Source organism: Culex pipiens, chromosome 3, assembly GCF_016801865.2.
Source record: "Culex pipiens pallens isolate TS chromosome 3, TS_CPP_V2, whole genome shotgun sequence".
In the NCBI taxonomy this organism is placed as follows: Eukaryota; Metazoa; Arthropoda; class Insecta; order Diptera; family Culicidae; genus Culex; species Culex pipiens.
In genome coordinates, this window is record NC_068939.1 from 153,717,171 (window position 1) to 153,735,529 (window position 18,359).

The following is an 18,359-nucleotide window of genomic DNA, read 5'->3' on the forward strand; positions in this document are numbered from 1 at the left end:
GGAGATTCCACTTTCTTCAAATAAAATAACTGTTGAAGAGTTAATAAATAGTAGTTTATGCAACAAGTTGCAAAAAGAGGATTTTTTCAGCACGAGTCGTACATTTATCCAACGAGGTTCACCGAGTTGGATAAATACGAAGAGTGCTGAAAAAATCAAGTTTTGCAACGAGTTCCATACAAAATTTTTTGCAATTCCGAAAAACATCCATCGAGTGAAATTGTATGTCAAATTTTCATGTATTTTGTCAATAAATCGTTTGGATCAAAAAAATGTTGAAAAGTGTTACTTTTCGAAACAAGTGCTGAAAAGTTCAACTTTTCAGCACCCATTTCAGTGCTGAAAAGTGTTACTTTTCAGCATTTATTTAGAAAAGTGTTGCTATTCGATTCTGTTATTTTTGGTACAGAAAAGTAGGCTATTTCGTCGTTCAAGAATGACAGGAAAAGTAAGTAGTTTCACGACGGAATTGCAAAAAAAAATATAATTGAAATCAGCGATTAATTTATTATAGTTTTTTTTTCTCAAAACATTAGTTTTCTTTAAAATTTTACATTTTTACAAAAAATTAAGATAACTTCTTCGAAAATCAATTCAATTCAATTAGTGTTTTATTAGAATTTAACAGTTCTGCTCCAGGATGTTACATTTGCAATTCAGAGAATTGAAAACCTTTTCATCTTAGATCAATTCGTAAGCCTTTACAGGGACGGTAAATATTTCTAAGTTTAGATTTCGCTAGCTGAGTGCTCTTTTAGAGGAAATAAATTTTGAGAAAAAAAATTTGGATCTATGTTTTCGAAAAAAAAGACAGTTCTTTGTTAAATTGTTTTTTTTTTTTTGCAATTCCGTCTTGAAACTGTTTACTTTTTCTGTCATTCTAGAACGACGAAACGGCCTACTTTTCTTTACAAAAAATGCAAGACTCGAATAGAAACACTTTTCAAAAAAAATGCTGAAAAGTTGAACTTTTCAGCACTTGTTTCGAAAAGTAATACTTTTCAACATCATTTTAATTTAGGTGGTGGATTGACTAAACACAAGTACATTTGACAAACAATTCCTTCCAAATGGTGTTTTTCGGAATTGCAAAAAATGTTGCATGGAACTCGTTGCAAAACTTGATGTTTTCAGCAAAATGTACGACTCGTGCAGAAAAAATCTTCTTTTTGCAACTTGTTGCATAAACTACAATTAGTGCTTCATTTTTTCATCAGAAATGCAATACAAAAAAATAACTTTAAAAGTTATTTTAAGTTTTGAGTTAAATTATGAACATTTGTTGCAAAAAAATATTTCAACAGTGCCTTACTTTAAAATAATTTGAAAAACTTTGAGATAATTTTTGTTGAAAAATCGTCAGCTTATCAAGTGACATTTGATGAACCTCATTTGTTATCCGATCGGCTAAATTTTAAAGAATTTTATTCAGCTATATAAAACACTTTTAAAGATAACCCTGGCTTTTCTTCAATTTTTTTTCAAAGACGATTTTCAAAAACTTATTACAAAATAAAAAAAAATGATTTAAGAATCAAATGTTTTTATTTATTTCAGTGAACATTTTTTTATCTCATAAATTAAATGATTTAATTTTTGTAAACAAGCAATTGTACATGATTTTTCAATGAAAATTTACATTATAGCTTAGTTTTTTTATCCTGTTTCTCAGAACTATTTTTACAATAATAAACGCGAAGAAATAAGGCAAAGATATAAAAAAGACAAGTCTCTAGAGTTGGCAAATGTCATGTAAGGAGGCTCAACGTTAGCGTGGTTCACGTTTCTATGAAAAAGACAAAAGTTGTTATTTTGTCTTGCATCAACCGGAATTTCGTTCTTTTATGTCCCCAGAAGCACTCCTGAAAATTTGAGCCCATTTGGTAAGGTCTAGGAGCTCCAGTTTTAATTTGAAATTTATATGGGATTTTGATTTATTTTCCATGGGAAACTATCTTTTTTTACATTGTATTAGGAATTTTTTTTATAAATCGATGAAATGACTTGATTCTTATAGTAGGAGATAGGTTTTGAACTGGGGAACAACTTTGTAGAACATACCAACAAGCTAGGAAGTGACCCTTTAAAGAAACAGATACTTTTAGATGGTGGCTGGCCCCTTCAAAAGCCACCATCTAAAAGTATCTGTATCTTTAAAGGGTCACTTCCTAGCTTGTTGGTATGTTCTACAAAGTTGTTCCCCAGTTCAAAACCTATCTCCTACTATAAGAATCAAGTCATTTCATCGATTTATAAAAAAAAAATTCCTAATAAAATGTAAAAAAAGATAGTTTCCCATGGAAAATAAATCAAAATCCCATATAAATTTCAAATTAAAACTGGAGCTCCTAGACCTTACCAAATGGGCTCAAATTTTCAGGAGTGCTTCTGGGGACATAAAAGAACGAAATTCCGGTTGATGCAAGACAAAATAACAACTTTTGTCTTTTTCATAGAAACGTGAACCACGCTACTCAACGTTTAAACATTCTAGAATGGTATATTTTCTCTAACAATCAAAACAATAGATTTAAACGAATTGAATGGAATTTTGTCCTATGGTTTAGTGAAAGCAAATATCCATATTGATTAAATTAAATTAGGAAATGCAAATCTGGTGGAAAAACAAGTACAGCATTTTGCAATTTCCCTTACTTCAGTTTTCGCATACATTCCCAACAACCACTCATCTAATTTTAATTTATTTCCCCAACCAAAGCCGACCACCACCAACCACTAATTTCTGCTTTCTCCATCTCTCTGTCTCTCTCCCTTATCAAATCCAGGTTCCGCCCTGATGAACATCGTCGGAGTCTACAAAGAGATCCAGGACCAGCACATGAACATTGTAAGAGACCTACAGTATAGTGAACAAGCTCCCCGGGTGTATGATTTGTGTTTTTACTCCAAGCCCTAGTTGAACTGTTATCGATTTGTGCACACGAGTCCAGGCTATTATTTTTGCGTTGCTTGTGGTCAACGCGTTGATCATAAATTATCGTTTGGGCTGGGGTGGGGGAGACGCGGAACAACACACATTGTGCAAATTAAGGGTTTGAGAGAAAGTTGTTGAAATTTTGTTTTTTATCCACCCTAACACAGCTTAAAGCGTTCTACGTGGACCTGCTGGTGCCGCTGGAGACAAACCTGGAGAAGGACACCAAGGTGGTGCAGTTCGAGCAGAAGAAGTTTCTGCAGCAGCACAAGCTTCGCTCGGACGGTTACAGCAAGGCGGCGACCACGATGAAGAAGTACCGCAAGAAGAACTCCAAGAGTTCGGCCAAGGACGCCGAGAAGGAGATCAAGAGCATCCAGACGTTCGAGGAGGAGAAGCACAAGCTGGACCAGTTCTGCGAGTACAGCTTGAAGAACGCGATGACGCAGGAGCGGCGCCGGTACGGGTTTGTGCTGGAGCGGCAGTGCTCGCTGGCGAAACACTGGATGGCGTACCACCACTCGGGACATCTGATCATCGAAAAGTCACTGGAAAACTGGAACGACGTTGCCGCTACGAGGGAATTTTTGCCACCGAACGTTGAGAACATGTTCATAACTAAACAGCTGAAGGATATGGAAGACGATGACGACGATGCGCAGTCGATTGCGTCGCAACTCCGCAAGACCCGGTCGATCGACGCTTCCTGTCTGGACATGCGATCGCTGGGCGATGTGGTGAACAGCTCGATGATGCAGATGCCTCGTGCCAAGTCGGAGTTCAACCTGAACAACAGCAGTGCCACCAGCGTTAGCACCCTCGTCGGGGTTGGCGTCCCGGGAGGACACATGATGAGTGCCACGCTGAAGAGCTCGGACACTAGCCAGTGGGAACGCCCGACGGTTAAGGCCTTGTACGCGTACTTGTCATCCGGGGAGAATCAGCTGAGCTTCCTGGAAGGCGACCGGATCGCGCTGGTTGGGGACCGTGCCAAGGGTTGGCAGTTTGGTGAGAATCTGCGAACGCAGAAGTTTGGCTGGTTCCCGATTGCGTACGCCGAGAATGAACGCGATAACGACAAAGAGAGGTCGGTATCATTACATAACCATAAAATATTTCCCCTCACTAACCTTCCTACTTGTAGCATCAGCGAATGGGTCAAGGCGCCGCCCAGTGAAATCGAAGTTGACAACACGCCCGACTCATCGCTCGAGTCCACCCTGGTAGACGACAACATGTCCAAAAGTGCCAACTCGTACCCCCCAGAGGAGGTCTCCCCGACGCGCATGTTCGGCGACACCATCCAGTACCGCCAGTCCAAGCAGTTCCGCCGACTGTCGCGCGGAGAAAAGCCACCCAAGCCGGGCCCACCACCACAGCTCCCGGCCCCCGTCCCCACCCCGGTCGTGCCAAACTACAGTAAGCCCCAGGGCATCCCCCAGTCCAACAGCTTCTCCTCGTCCGGCGGAGCGCCGATGGTCGAGAAGCGCAAGACTCCGTCCGCTACGATCAACTTTAACAAGCCGGTAAGAACGCCTGCTCTAGAAATCCATTGCAGAATCTGGTTACATTTGTCCGTTTTTCAGCAGTCGGCCAGCAAGCCGTCGAAAGCGTCCCGCAACGGAATCGCCAGTGCCTCGCTGCACAGCAGCAACGACAGCGGCTTCTCGAACGAGCCGCAGCCCCAGCCGGAGGTGGAGATGTACTCGGACGAGGAAACCGTCAATCGGGTGCCGATAAGGTAAGTGGGATTGACTGTTGTTTGCATTTTACTCTTTGGTGGAGTTTTTTCATGCTTTGTTCAAACATTTCTGGTGATTGGGAACAATCAGCTATTGCACGGACCATCGATGTTAACACCTAAACGACTGACAAGTTATAGTTATCAAACGAACGGGGTCACTTTTAAGTTTGACACCTCTTTTACACGGAGTTTATACATACTACCAAACGTTTGTTTTGATAGTGTGCGTGAGCGTGTCAAACAGTGTCAAACCAACGGAGTACAAATTAAAAAGTGTCAAACGAAAAAGTGACCAACCATCGGGGGTTGAGTGTACTTCGAAATGATTGTGCTATTTTCACGTTTGTCACTTTTAGGCATCTCACGAAAAACGTATTGTAAACAATATAATCAAACACAAACCAGTTATGTTTGGATGACGTTTCTGTACATTTTCTCGAAATTTTGTTGAATTTGGTCGCAGGAGTCCCGAGTGACACTCAAAAATGTAAACATTTGTCGACCATGCACGTGTGACATAATGCCTTTGACTTAAATTCCGTTGGACAATTTGTCGCACTTGGAGGATGTGTCAAAATAGCACGATCAAATTCGAACTATTTTCATATCTATTTTTTAAATGGTTTCGGGATTTCCGATGCTCATACAGCCATTTCAAATAAAATTCTAGGTATTAAGAGAGTCAACATTGCATAGGTTTTTTTTAGTTTTGTTGAATATCTGAGAATTAAAATCAGATATCTGTAATGATTAAGAGGAATAATTTATAGGAATAACATGACTTTTTAACTCAATTTGGCCCAAAGTGCACGAACGTCATCAAGATCACGACGAAATGGTGTTTTTTTTTATACTCAAACAAAAGTCCACTGGCACTCAGTGCTAACCAAGCTACTAACATCTGTTGTCAGCCTTATTGCCAATCATAGGCTTCACTCGCCTAATTGTAACTGGACAGTTCTGGAGCAGGAGCTTTTTGGGTATTTTTGAAACCGCCTTACTAAAATACTAACCATAAACTAATAATTGCTGCAGATCACTAATCGGCTTCAAAAACGCACTAACAAATGGGAAAGGTTAGTTTTACACAATCTCAAGCTTTTCCCCAACTGATCGTTTCCAACTTTTTCCCCCTCACCAAAGATCGTCCCGCTCGGAGAAGAACCTCTCGTCGCCGCGCTCCAACGAACGTGACTTGAGCGACCATCGGTACCGTTACAACAGCCGCGGCGGCGGCGGCGGCGATCCGTCCATGATGCCCGACGACGACGACGACATCTACGGCACGATCGTTCCACCACGCCGTCAGCACATGCGCCAGGCGAACAGCTTCGGCAACATCGCGGACAGCAACGCGGGAACGCTGGAGTACGGGTACCGGTCGCGGACGCGAATGTCCGAGGGTCACCCGAACGGTGGTCCGAATCAGAGCGATTCGCAGAAGATCAAGCGCACCAAGTCGTTCTGGAAGTTCTCCAAGTCGCAGGATCATATTCTGGAGGGGATGGCCATGTGGAAGCACAACGACATCATTCCTACCGGTCGGGAGAAGCGCGAAATGGAGAAGAAGGAAGCGACGCTGAAGCGGAACATGCGCAAGAAGGAGCAGATCGAGAAGCAGAAGCAGAAGGAGATGATCGCGGTGAAGGAGGCGGAGGAAGCGGCTGCTCGGAAGAAGGAGCAGCAGATGAGACAGATGGGTGCGATGGAGAGCGGAACGCTGATGAGGAATCGGGAGAGGGAGCGAGAGCGGGATCACGACAGGGCAGAGCGGGAGCACCGCGAGAGACCGCACAGCATTGCGATGATGCCGGAGCAGGAAAAGTTCCCGATCACGAAGTCGGACATTGACAAGCGGATTTCCAAGCTGGACGAGATGCAGCAGCAGCAGCAGCAGAAGAAGGTTAGTCAGCCGAGGCAGGAACGCCAGGAACGGATGGAGAGACAAGATCGCCAGGATAGACACGAGCGACAGGATCGGCAGGAGCGTCAGGAGCGGCACGAGCGACAAGACAGACAAGATCGAGCGGAGCGAATGGACAGACACGATCGCCAGGACAGGCAAGACCGTCACGAGCGTGATCGCCGCCACGAAGAGTCCGACCGCAAGCCGTCCAAGTCAAGCAAGCAGCAACAGCAGCAGCAACAGGATAGCAACAACAACCGAAACAGCTACGTCAACAGGTTGGAGCAGGAGGAGCAGATCTACGGAGAGTCGATGCAACAGCAGGTGAAGGGCAAGGACAAGTACCGTACCAGCGAGCGGGAAAGCAGCAAGAACCGGAACAACGATGCGCTGAACAAGTACTACCAGGATCAGCACTTTGACGACTTTGCGATCATCCCGAGCGACTCGATCATGATCCAGGACACGAGCTTCTACGACGACGATGGCATGATGGACGACGACATGATGCTGATGAAGACGGTACGCCGAAAGGAGATCCTCAAGCAGTACTACTCCAGCGGTACCGACACCGAGCGCAACTCGTCCAGCTCCGACGCGTATGACTGCATCGTGGTGGACGATCACCTTGTTTCCGCCGCCGACATGATGATGAGGAAAAATCGAGGAGACAAGAGCCGCTCCGAAGCTCGCAAGTCCAACGGCGAGTCCTCCAACAACCGCATGGAAAACACCCCCAAGCAAGAGGAAAAAATGACCTTCTCGACGTTCCGTGGCACCGCCGTCGACGACGACGAAGCCATGATGATGCTGGAGGACGAAATGATGGACGAACCGCCGCGGGACACCCGCCGCTCCAAGCTGTCCAAAGCGAACAGCACCGGCGCGATGCACATGGACAAGTACGAGTCGGAGCAGGAGTCGCGCATCAGCGCCAAGGTGACCAACAACGGCAACCAGAAGCGCAAGTCAACCAAGTCGACGGCATCGGACGGGAAGGCGTACGGGCCGTGGTACGACCTGTGGGGCGCCGAGGGGTCCACGATGCAGAGTCAGAAGTAGGGATGATCAGCACCCACGTACACCATCATCGACACCATAAAACCCCGTCCCCTAAGGTTAGTCAATCTTTATCGCTGGCGTAAAGATTGAGTTTAATCAGCTTGCAATAGTATTTCCAGGAGCTTTTCTACAACAGTCGCGTAACGGATCCGTTTGAGCGCTAGGTTGCGTGGAAGAGCTGAATTAAAGTTTTGGTAAAAAGCCAGAAATTCTTTGTTTTGAAGTCAATTTTAATCAAGCTTCCCTGCACCGTGCGGTACACGCGGTTCAACTGTACCTCGGGTTTGCTTTGCGCCTGCTTTGTTCGGTTTACACCCGTACCCGACTCACACGAACCGAGGGTATTTTGGTTCATCGTACCAGCGCACCACGACACTCTCGGTTTGCCACGTCGGTTTTGTGTCTGGCACTCACCCATGGCATGAACCCGGTATATGAGCCAAGGTGCTTCACTCGTCACGAGCCGAGGTACGTGCCGTGGTACGCGCTGGCGGTACAAAACGGGTTCAATACCACGACACGTACCACGGCACGCTGTGTTCATGCCATGGGTGAGTGCCAGACACAAAACCGATGGGGCGAGCCGAGAGTGTCGTGGTGCGCTGGTACGATGTACCAAGATACCAATACAAAAATGGGTTCAGGCACGTACCGAAGCTAGAAAACCAAACCCGCGGTGTGCGTTGGCACGGGCGCATGGGAAGCTTGATTTTAATTAAAATCCATCGATCAACTCTCACTATAGCCATCTAGTTGTGAACGGCAGTGGTGAATATAAACATTCCGTGGTGAGTTTCCAATCGTTCGAATTGACCGTTGAATTGTTGATCAACGTTATTCAAAGAGATTTATTTATTTTCAAAGAAATTTTATGACTTTTAAGCGAAACTTTAATTCGACTTTCAAACGCAACTGAGTGTAAATGTAATTCATAGAAGGTCACGAAGCAGTCACACTAAAGTGTCGACACAGACAAGAGACACACACACATCTGAGACACGTTAAACAGCCGGAAGCAATCGAATCGGTGACCCTGCAGAAAAGTGCAAACCAGCAACTCCAACCCAACTCAACAACCCTGACAACCCCGATATGAACTTTAATGCGCTCAATTTTTACACAACATTTAGGTTAGGTTTATTGTGTATGATTCTCTTTTTAAGTTTTCTAGCTGTAAGCGACTAAACCTTATTGTTACAATTACCGTTGAGTTTGTTTTTAGAGACTTTATTTACACCTCTTTTGTTTGCCCTTTACACTTAAACTCCATTTTTGAAAAGGATCGATTCCGAATCGACTAGCGAAGTTTGGTGCTCACATACTGTTTTTGTAGAAAAAAGAGTAGATTCTAGTTTTATTATTGTTACGGAAATTATCAACCATTATAAAGTTTAGGCAAATTATGACTTCTTTTCGGTTACGGACTTCTATTGCTAACTCTTTACTTCTCATCATTTTGATTTTATCTTTCCCACTTTAGGCTTAAGTTACAACTCATGTTAGTCAATATCTGTAACGCCTTTCGAACGGGTAGCCCCCCAAAAAATCGTATGAACGCCGTGTTCTAGTTTTACCATTACCAACATAAGTGAGAAACCACTAGCGTAAGAGCAGAGTATTTTCGAGTATTATTTTCTAGGGACAGAAACTTTACTTTTAAACCACGTGAGGATGGAACCTGTTATAAACACGAACTAATGTGCCAATAAAGAAGAGAGAATCGAACGCATTGTCGAAACGCCTACGGGTAGGCAACCGTGGATCGCGAGCTTACCAACACCACTTAACACCAACTTACCACCCGGACACAAGAGGAAGAGATTTCACGTTTTGAGTTTCGTTTTGTATTTTTTCGTTTAACGCGAGAAGGTAAAATCGTTGGTTTACAGTTATAATTTAGCGGTTAAGAAAGTTTAGTTTAAGAAAAAGTTAGCATAGTTTTAACCCATTACAGTTTATCATTTTGTTGCTTTGTAAATTTGAGTGTTTTTCTTTTCATTCTTTGTTTTACAGTAGATTTTAGATTTCCCTATAGAGTTGATTTGTTTCTACCACATAATTTATGTATGATTTGTACAACGAATATTGATTGTAATTAACCGATATTGGAAATAAAGTTATTTTACCCCCAAAGCAGTTTGTGTTTTATTTCATGAGTACATTGTTTTATTTTTATACCGGATGATTTATGTAAATAAAATGGCAAATATATCAGCAATTCCCCACGAAAACAGCAAAAATAAGTTGCCCGATTGGGCCCAAAATTGGTGTGGGTTTTCCTTGTCCGAAATAATAAGACCCATATTTCAGCTCTCTTAAACGCAAATGAAAGGTTATTAAGCGGGCTTTCAAGGGAAAATAGCTTAAAGATTCAAAAATGTAGCTTACATTTGAAACGGCTATAAAATCACTCGAAAAATGAACTTCTTAAATACGACTCCCAGATATACCTTCACGTATACCTATCGACTCAGAATCAAATTCTGAACAAATGTCTGTGGGGATGTGTGTAGACATGATTTTTTTCCACACGATTATCTCAGAACTGGCTGTACCGATTTTGGCCGGATCCACCTTATTCTGTTCGTTTTGGGGTCCCCTAATACCCTATTAAATTTTATTCTGTTTAGTGAAGTACCTTTAAAGTTATGCCAAGAAAAAGTTTTTTTTTAGCTACAAAAAAGGGTGATTTTTGCATAACCTCAAAGGCTGGGTCTTTTTGCTTTTTTTTGACTTTTTGACTACGCGGGGGATTGGCAGCCACACCCCTTTGCATGCGTATCGCCCGGTTGCCACATCGCTTAAGCAGTGTCTGCGTCTCTTCTGGAAAAAATCTGTATTAATTATGTTGCTGCATCATTTTGTCTCGACAAAGATTTACACGAACTTTTTACTGAAAGATATAACTCATGAGACTTTTCACCTTTATTTTGAAGAGTTGGTTAAAAAACAATTGAAAATTGCTGTTCAAGTAAAATCAATAATTAAAAAAAAAACAAATGAAAAAAAAAAATTTAAAAAAAGCTCTTAAGAGCGAGTTTTTCACCGATGTGAAACAGGTCGTATCGAGGTGCTCCGATTTGGATGAAATTTTCAGGGTTTGTTTGTCTATACATGAGATGAACTGCCAAATATGAGCCCTCTACGACAAAGGGAAGTGGGGTAAAACGGGCATTGAAGTTTGAGGTCCAAAACACATGAAAAATCTTAAAATTGCTCGCATTTCCGTAAAACTTCATCGATTCCAGTTCTCTTAGATGCATTCGAATGGTCTTTTGAAGCCCTTCAAAATGTGCTATAGACATCCAGGATTGGTTTGACTTTTTCTCATAGCTTTTGCAAATTACTGTTAAAAATTGATTTTTTTAAATCCTTTATAACATTTTGTAACAGCCTCCAACACCCATACTCCCATAGGTCAAAAGTTAGGGAATTTCATGGACTATAAGCCTACGGTAATAACTTTTTGGCCAATCGCAGTTTTTCTCATAGTTTTTCGATTTTTCGGCACTTTTTGGTCTCAATTTTGACATATTCGGAATCCTCAGAAAATTTTACATTAGATTGAGGTTTTGGAATTTTGAATTTGATTGAAAAAAAATGCCATTTAGAATTAATTAAAATATTATTTAGCATTTTGTCGGATTAGGGGTAAAACAAGTTTTCGCCTACTTGATACAGCATTTGACGTATTGATCATAGGGTTAACAAGATCTATTTCTTTTTTCAAAAATGTTTCATTTAATTATTTTTTAAATCAAAATTATAACTCCAATACTTCTAACTTACGTGAAATTGTCCGTGGATTCCGAATATGACAAAATTGAGTTCAAAAAGTGCCGTCTTCTTGGCCTACAGGGCAAAAATCACCGTTGTAAAATGTTTGATCTAGAAAAATCGAAAAACTATGAGAAAAACTGCGATTGGCCAAAAAGTTATTACCGTAGGCTTATAGTCCATGAAATTCCCTAACTTTTGACCTATGGGAGTATGGGTGTTGGAGGCTGTTGCAAAAAGTTATTAAGGTTTTAAAAAAATCAATTTTTAACAGTAATCTGCAAAAGCTATGAGAAAAAGTCAAACCAATCCTGGATGTCTATAGCACATTTTGAAGGGCTTTAAAAGACCATTCGAATGCATCTAAGAGAACTGGAATCGATGAAGTTTTACGGAAATGCGAACAATTTTAAGATTTTTCATGTGTTTTGTGCCTCAAACTTCAATGCCCGTTTTAACCCACTTCCCTTTGTCGTAGAGGGCTCATATTTGGCATGAGTTCATCTCATGTATAGACAAACAAACCCTGAAAGTTTGATCCAAATCGGAGCACCTCGATACGACCTCTAGAACAAACCGAGCAGAATTTACAAATACTGCCTCTTAAATTTATTTGTAAATACCACCTAAAATACAACATGAATGCGAGGAAGGCACCAACCACCTTAAGGTGGATTAACTAACGTTTTGTGTATATGGAGCCAGTTTCACTCGATAATGGCATTTGAGGAGGCCGTAAGTGTTTTAAATATTTTTGTAATTCGGAATTTAAATATCGCTGTAGGGGAAAGTGGGGCAAGTGTAACAAGCTAAGGAAATGCTCGTTATAACCCATCAAAAACGTTAAAAATTCTGTCGGATTTTTCATAATCATCTTATTCCAGGTCTTGACTAAGACTTTGATAGAAAAAGTTAAAAGAAAATCCTGTTTTTTAATGTAAAAAATTGATTTTGAAAATTTTGATTTTCCGTACGTTCTTCTCAACTAGTGGGGCAAGACGAACAACCCGTTGGGGCAAGAGGAACAATTCATGTAACAACATGTCAATTTGCTAACAAGTGAACTGTTATCACTTAGATACATCAGATTAGAATGTATTTGAAAAGTTTCTTTCATTTTTAGACTAAAAGATAATATTTTACTAAAAAAATGATCGTTTTTTACAAAAAAAAATATTACTCGGATGAAAAAAAGGAAATTTTAAAAATATCACTATATTTTGCATGGACAATTTTTTTTAACAATTGTTTATCAGTTTTTAAGTATTTTTATGTATTTTTTCCCCAATAAAATATGTTGTTGCAGCAATTCGTAATTTTTTCCATACTAAAAATCCATATGGTACACTTGCCCCACCTGAACAAAATTTTTTAAACACTCTCAACAAAAATAACTAAAAGTTAAATCATACTTTATAAAAGGTGCAAGTCATTGGTAGGGACACTACTGATCTAGGAAAAATAGCATTTTGATAAAATGAGCCTTAAAACGAACCCTAAGCCTTATTTTGTACTTTCCAAATATTATAAGAAAACAAAGGTTTAGAGAAAAACTTAATTAAATCTTACGCCCCGTGGCGTGTACGTCGTTTTGGCGGATATGTGGTAGTAGTAGTAGTTAATTGCATTGCTAGCAACAATTCCTCATACTGGAAATAATCAAAATTGCAAAAATCACGGCCTTTCGAGCGATTGTTCCTCTTGCCCCATATGGTCGTCTTGCCCCACCTTCCCCTATCTCGAAGCCGTTGCATCTTATCAAAAAGTGGTCAAAGACAAACTATTTGGAAATTTGACGGGCTTTCCGAAAAAAAACAGTGGAAGAAAAAAACACCAGCAAGTTTCTTTTTTAAATGAAAACATTAATAAAACGTCACAAATTTTAATCCGAATTCGAATAATGCAGGATATTGCGTTATTATTTTTACTTTAATAATTATTTGCTTATATTGGCAATTTGCGGCGAGAAATATTAGACTAACCAGAAAGAGGAGAGACAGAATTGAAGATCGCGACAACAGTTTTTTTCAAACCTTTTGTCACATGATGGATAGATCAAGACAGGGCGCTGGCAGTTATAAGGGGAAAGGAGGTAGAGAAGCTAAGGGCGGCCATTCATTCTAAGTGTAATGTTTGGTTGAACTAGCTTTTTAGGGGTCTTCCATTAACCGACACAGAAGGTGTCGGAGAATGTCCCACATAGTTGACACACGATAATTTCTTTTTGTGTTTCGTCATCTATGGGACGACCCCATAGGCTCATAATTAGCTAGCATCATTTCAGAGCACTTAGAATACTTTAAGGCGTATCATGAAACATTTCACAGAGTTACCTCTCATAAGGCTGTTGCAAATATTTTTCCATTTTGTGTCTTTCCCAATTTTCATAACAGTTCAAAAATTAAGGAGAATTTTTTTTTAAATTCAAAAATCCGTTGTAATTTGAAGTTAAATAAATGAATGAATGAATAATTTTTATACTCGCTGGCAGCTTGGTCCAGTTTGCGGGTAATTTAATGTGCAATCAGCTAAAAATAATTTTAAGTGCATTCCCCTGCGTCAATAATAATTTTTATAATGTTTCAGTTAACTAAAAAATTGTTTTTGTGAATGTTCGTTGTACAGTTTTGCAAAAAGTATTACACCCTAAGGACCATACTTTCTTCGAGAAAGTTTAAGCAAATTTTCTCAATTTATTATTTCAATTAGTAGAAAAAGGAAAATTAGCAATAATCTGATATTTCGAACATTCGATTTTTTTGTATTTTTAAATCCGGCTGAAATGATGCCTTCGGTATGCCTAAAGAAGCCATTTTGCCTCATTAGTTCGTTCATATAATTTTCCATACAAATTTGGCAGCTGTCCCTACAAAAATGATATGTGAAAATTCAAAAATAGGTATCTTTTGAAGGAATTTTTTGATCGATTTGGTGTCTTGGGCAAAGTTGTAGGTATGGATATGGACTACACTGAAAAAAAATGATACAAGGTTAAACAAAATTGGTGATTTTTAATTTCACTTTTTGCCACTAAAATTTGCATTGCAATTTGCAGATTTGCAAAAAAAAACACAATTTTAATTTTTTTATTATTTTTTGATATGTTTTAAAGGACATCAAATGTCAACTCTTCAGATATTTCCAGAATGGGCAGACAATCTTTGACCGAGTTAAGATTTTTTTAGTCAATACAGATTTAAAAAAAAAATCGAAATATTGGTCGCAAAAATTTTTCAACTTCATTTAAAAAGTACATTCGTGAAATTTTCCGATCTTCTAAAAAAAAAAATATTTTCAAAAATTTAAAATCAAGACTAACAAGTCAAAAGGGCGTAATATTGAGTATTTGGACCGTTTTTTTGTCAAACCAGTCGCATTCGACTTGGTTTAGGGTCCCATAGTTCGAGTTACAATATAATTTAAGTTTCAATAAGTACTTCAAAAGTTATGCATAAAAATGAGTCTTCACATATATCCGGATGTTAGATAAATGACCTGAAATCGTACCAAATGTCACCATGTTATATATCGTTGAATAGGTAATCAAAAGGCCTTTCCAATGAGTCCATTGAAGATCTGGCAACCCTGTCTCATGTTATGATGTACTTTCCAAATAAATAATAATTCAGATGAAAATTATTCCCAGATCTTTTTTATTTTTTGATCCATTTTCAGAATGTTGTGAGGAAGTTTTTTTATTTACTTTTTAGATCACGTACGTGATCTATGGATAAAGTTTCATAAACAAAAATATCAGGATTTTTTTTTGCAATTGTCTCAAACACCTGCTCTATAGCATTTAGTAAAATGTATTTTTGGGGTTAATCTAGTCTAAAACTTACACAAACTGAGTGTGTTTTTTTTTCAGTTTATAAAGATTAAACACTTTCGTGCATTCATCTCTCCTGTTAGCCTTTTTGAAAATACGTGTGTTGAAATTCCTGTTATTCATAGGCGTCCAAGCCAACTCCACCACATCCTGCACAAATTTGCATCATAATTACGTTGATTAATTAATCTCGCCTTTTCTCTGTTTTCTCTTTCCTCTCTTTATCCTCGTATGACCCTTCAACGGACTGGACCTGAACAAACAAAATCCCTTTTGCCAACAACCTCCCACCCCCCTCGTCCAGGGCATCCCAGTTCGCGACGGTGAAGCTGCGGACGACGAAAACGAACGACCGGTCGGCACCGATTATAAGATAATTAAAGGCCACGGGGGAGTACCTCCCGTCTCCGGTGCCCATCCCGAAGCCTCCAAGTAGCACTCCGGTCACCATCGCCACCCCCACGGGACAGCAAGTGGGTGGTGGAACACCATCCGGGGTTACAACGATTTTCGAAGAGCAACGACAGGACGACCAAGACGCGACCGAGTCGGGCAGTAGCAGCCCGCTGAAGCAGCACCGGCAACACGTGCATCAAGTTGAAATACATTAATTACGGTTACGGGAGGGGGGAGAAAGGAAAAGCCAGGAATTGAACGAAGGATTGTGTAAAATGTTGTTAGAATAGTTTTATAGTGAGGTTGACGAAAAATCAATAGTTAGGTTTAGGTACAAAAATGTAAAAATCCGAGTACTGCATTGCAATTTGTGAAAAAATCAAAGAAAGTCAATGAAACTAATCAAAATCTAAACAGAATACTGATTCACGCTGAGCGATTGAAGGCACTAAAGCAAACGATTAAGATTCGGTATAGGATGAAGCAATGACACCACTTCCTATTGCTTGCCAATGTACTGTTGAACTGTGATATACCAGAGGAATGAAAACATCGACGAAAGACCGAGTTGACAAAGATGTTGGCACAGTGAGCATTATCAGAAAAAATGCAATTATTTCGTTAAACTGTTAATTATATTTAAATTTGTATTTTTTTGTTGAAACAATATTTGAGAAAATTATGGAGAACGATACAGAAATTATGTTTTAAAAATAAATGTTTTGAAAATGAGCTAGTAAATTACACCGACCAACAAAACTTCTGCGCAAACTCAACACGAGCGGAGTCCCCAAAATCACGTGCGATTTGAATTTTTCAAAAACAGTTTGTCTGGGCCGAATGGTTTTTCTCCAAAGTTCAAAGTGCACGTGATTTTGGGGACCCCAAGCTTTATGCTTCCCCTCGTGTTGAGTCTGCGCAGTCATTTTTGTCAATTTTTGTAGGTCAGTGTTTTCAGACCCAAAAATTTAGAAATATTTGAAACTTGTCAAAAAGGTGCAATCAATTCCGTTAATGATAGAAAGGCTTTAAACTGTAAAACATATTAATGAAAAATAAAAATATCCAAAGGCAGCCAAACAGCCAAACAGCACGAAAACCGAAATTATAAAAAAATATGGTTTTATTTTGTGAATAAAAGAATGAATATCAAAAAAAATTTGATCATTTGGTCAGTTTTTAAACTGCTTTTCAAAAAATTAGGGCATGGTGACGTTTGGCTTAATGATGCCAATGCATAAACATGTGTCCCCCCCCTTCAAAATGTGTCAGAAAAATCAGGGGGCAAAACGAATATTTTTTCAAAAATTTTCTAAATTTTCATTAAAATAAAAGTCTAATCAACTGAAAACAATCTAAAATGCATTTTTCTGCATTGATAATCATATTTAGCATGTTTTGGCTTGTTTAACCCTCTAACGCCCATGGTTGCACCAGAGCACCACTAATTTTTCACTTCAAATTGCCATTTCTCGAAAACTATTGAACTCATTCTTCCTGCACAGTGTTCATTAGGATGTTTACTGCATGGAATTCAAATCAAATTTGGTCAAGTCTGTAAAAAATGGCAAGGAAAAACGTAAAAAATCTCGATTTTGCTCTGGGCGGGAAGGGGTTAAAAATGTTTTGAATTTTTATGAAATCTCAATTTTTGTCAATACTTAGATATTTTGGAAACTAATAATGATGGCAAAACAATTGGACAGGTGTATAAAGCATTTTAAAACACTTTTTTTCATTAAAATATTAAAACCATGGCTCGTGATTTCAATTTTTATACTTTTTTATTTGTTTTTATTTAAAAAGTGACTGTTAAAACGTACAAAAATAAGATAGGCAAAATAAATTTATATTAGGTAGTAGAATAGGCCAAATACTACCAAAAACAAACACAAACTTAATAAGATAAATGAAAATTAAATTACTATAAATAAAGCAAGAAAAAATCAAAACAAGAGTTGTAAAGAATTTCGAAAAAAAATGAACAGTAGAGGGTAAAGCAATTTTCCCTTCTTTTATATATAAAAACTAACTTAATCCACCTGTATGGTTGATGCCTTCCTCACTTTTTACCAACAATGGGTAATATGAGTGGTTTGGACACATATTTCAGCTATTTTTTTTAGGTCCAGAAAAATAAGTACACAGATATAACTTAAGTTGTCATAACTCGAGACAGGGTTGCCAGATTTTCTATTATGTGGACTCGTTGGAAAGGTCTCTTGATTACCTAACCAACGATGGGTCGGATGATGGTTCCGGACATCGTTTACATACATTTAAGTGAGATCCGGCTTCAAAAACGTACATAAATATCACTTAAGTGGTCATAACTCGAGACAGGGTTGCCAAATCTTCGATGTTTTAGACTCGTTGGAAAGGTCTCTTGATTACCTAACCAACGATGGGTCGGATGATGGATCCGGACATCGTTTACGTGCATATAATTGAGATCCGGATATATATGGAAACACATTTTTATACATAACTTTTGAACTACTTATCGAAACTTCAAACAATTCAATAGCGATGTATGAGACCCTAAACCAAGTCGAATGCAACTGGTTCGATCAAAATCGGTTCAGCCAGTGCTGAGAAAACTTGGCAAGATTTTTGAACACATACATACATACACACACACACATACACACACACACACACACACACACACACACACACACACATACACACACACACACACACACACACA

At 39.3% G+C, this 18,359-nt stretch overlaps 1 protein-coding gene across 2 annotated transcripts in view; it reads left to right on the forward strand.

Annotated features, from left to right (window-relative positions):
• LOC120416964 (zinc finger CCCH domain-containing protein 13) overlaps positions 1 to 9,780 on the forward strand; it is a 226,185-nt gene extending 216,405 nt beyond the window's left edge. For both annotated transcript variants that reach the window (XM_039578883.2, XM_052711242.1), the window contains 5 exons: positions 2,787 to 2,848; positions 3,103 to 4,022; positions 4,080 to 4,461; positions 4,522 to 4,676; positions 5,823 to 9,780. In XM_039578883.2, the coding sequence (XP_039434817.1) occupies positions 2,787 to 2,848; positions 3,103 to 4,022; positions 4,080 to 4,461; positions 4,522 to 4,676; positions 5,823 to 7,647 (3,344 nt within the window). In that variant the 3' untranslated portion in view covers positions 7,648 to 9,780. The remainder of the gene's footprint in view (positions 1 to 2,786; positions 2,849 to 3,102; positions 4,023 to 4,079; positions 4,462 to 4,521; positions 4,677 to 5,822) is intronic.
• Positions 9,781 to 18,359: the final 8,579 nt, after the last annotated feature.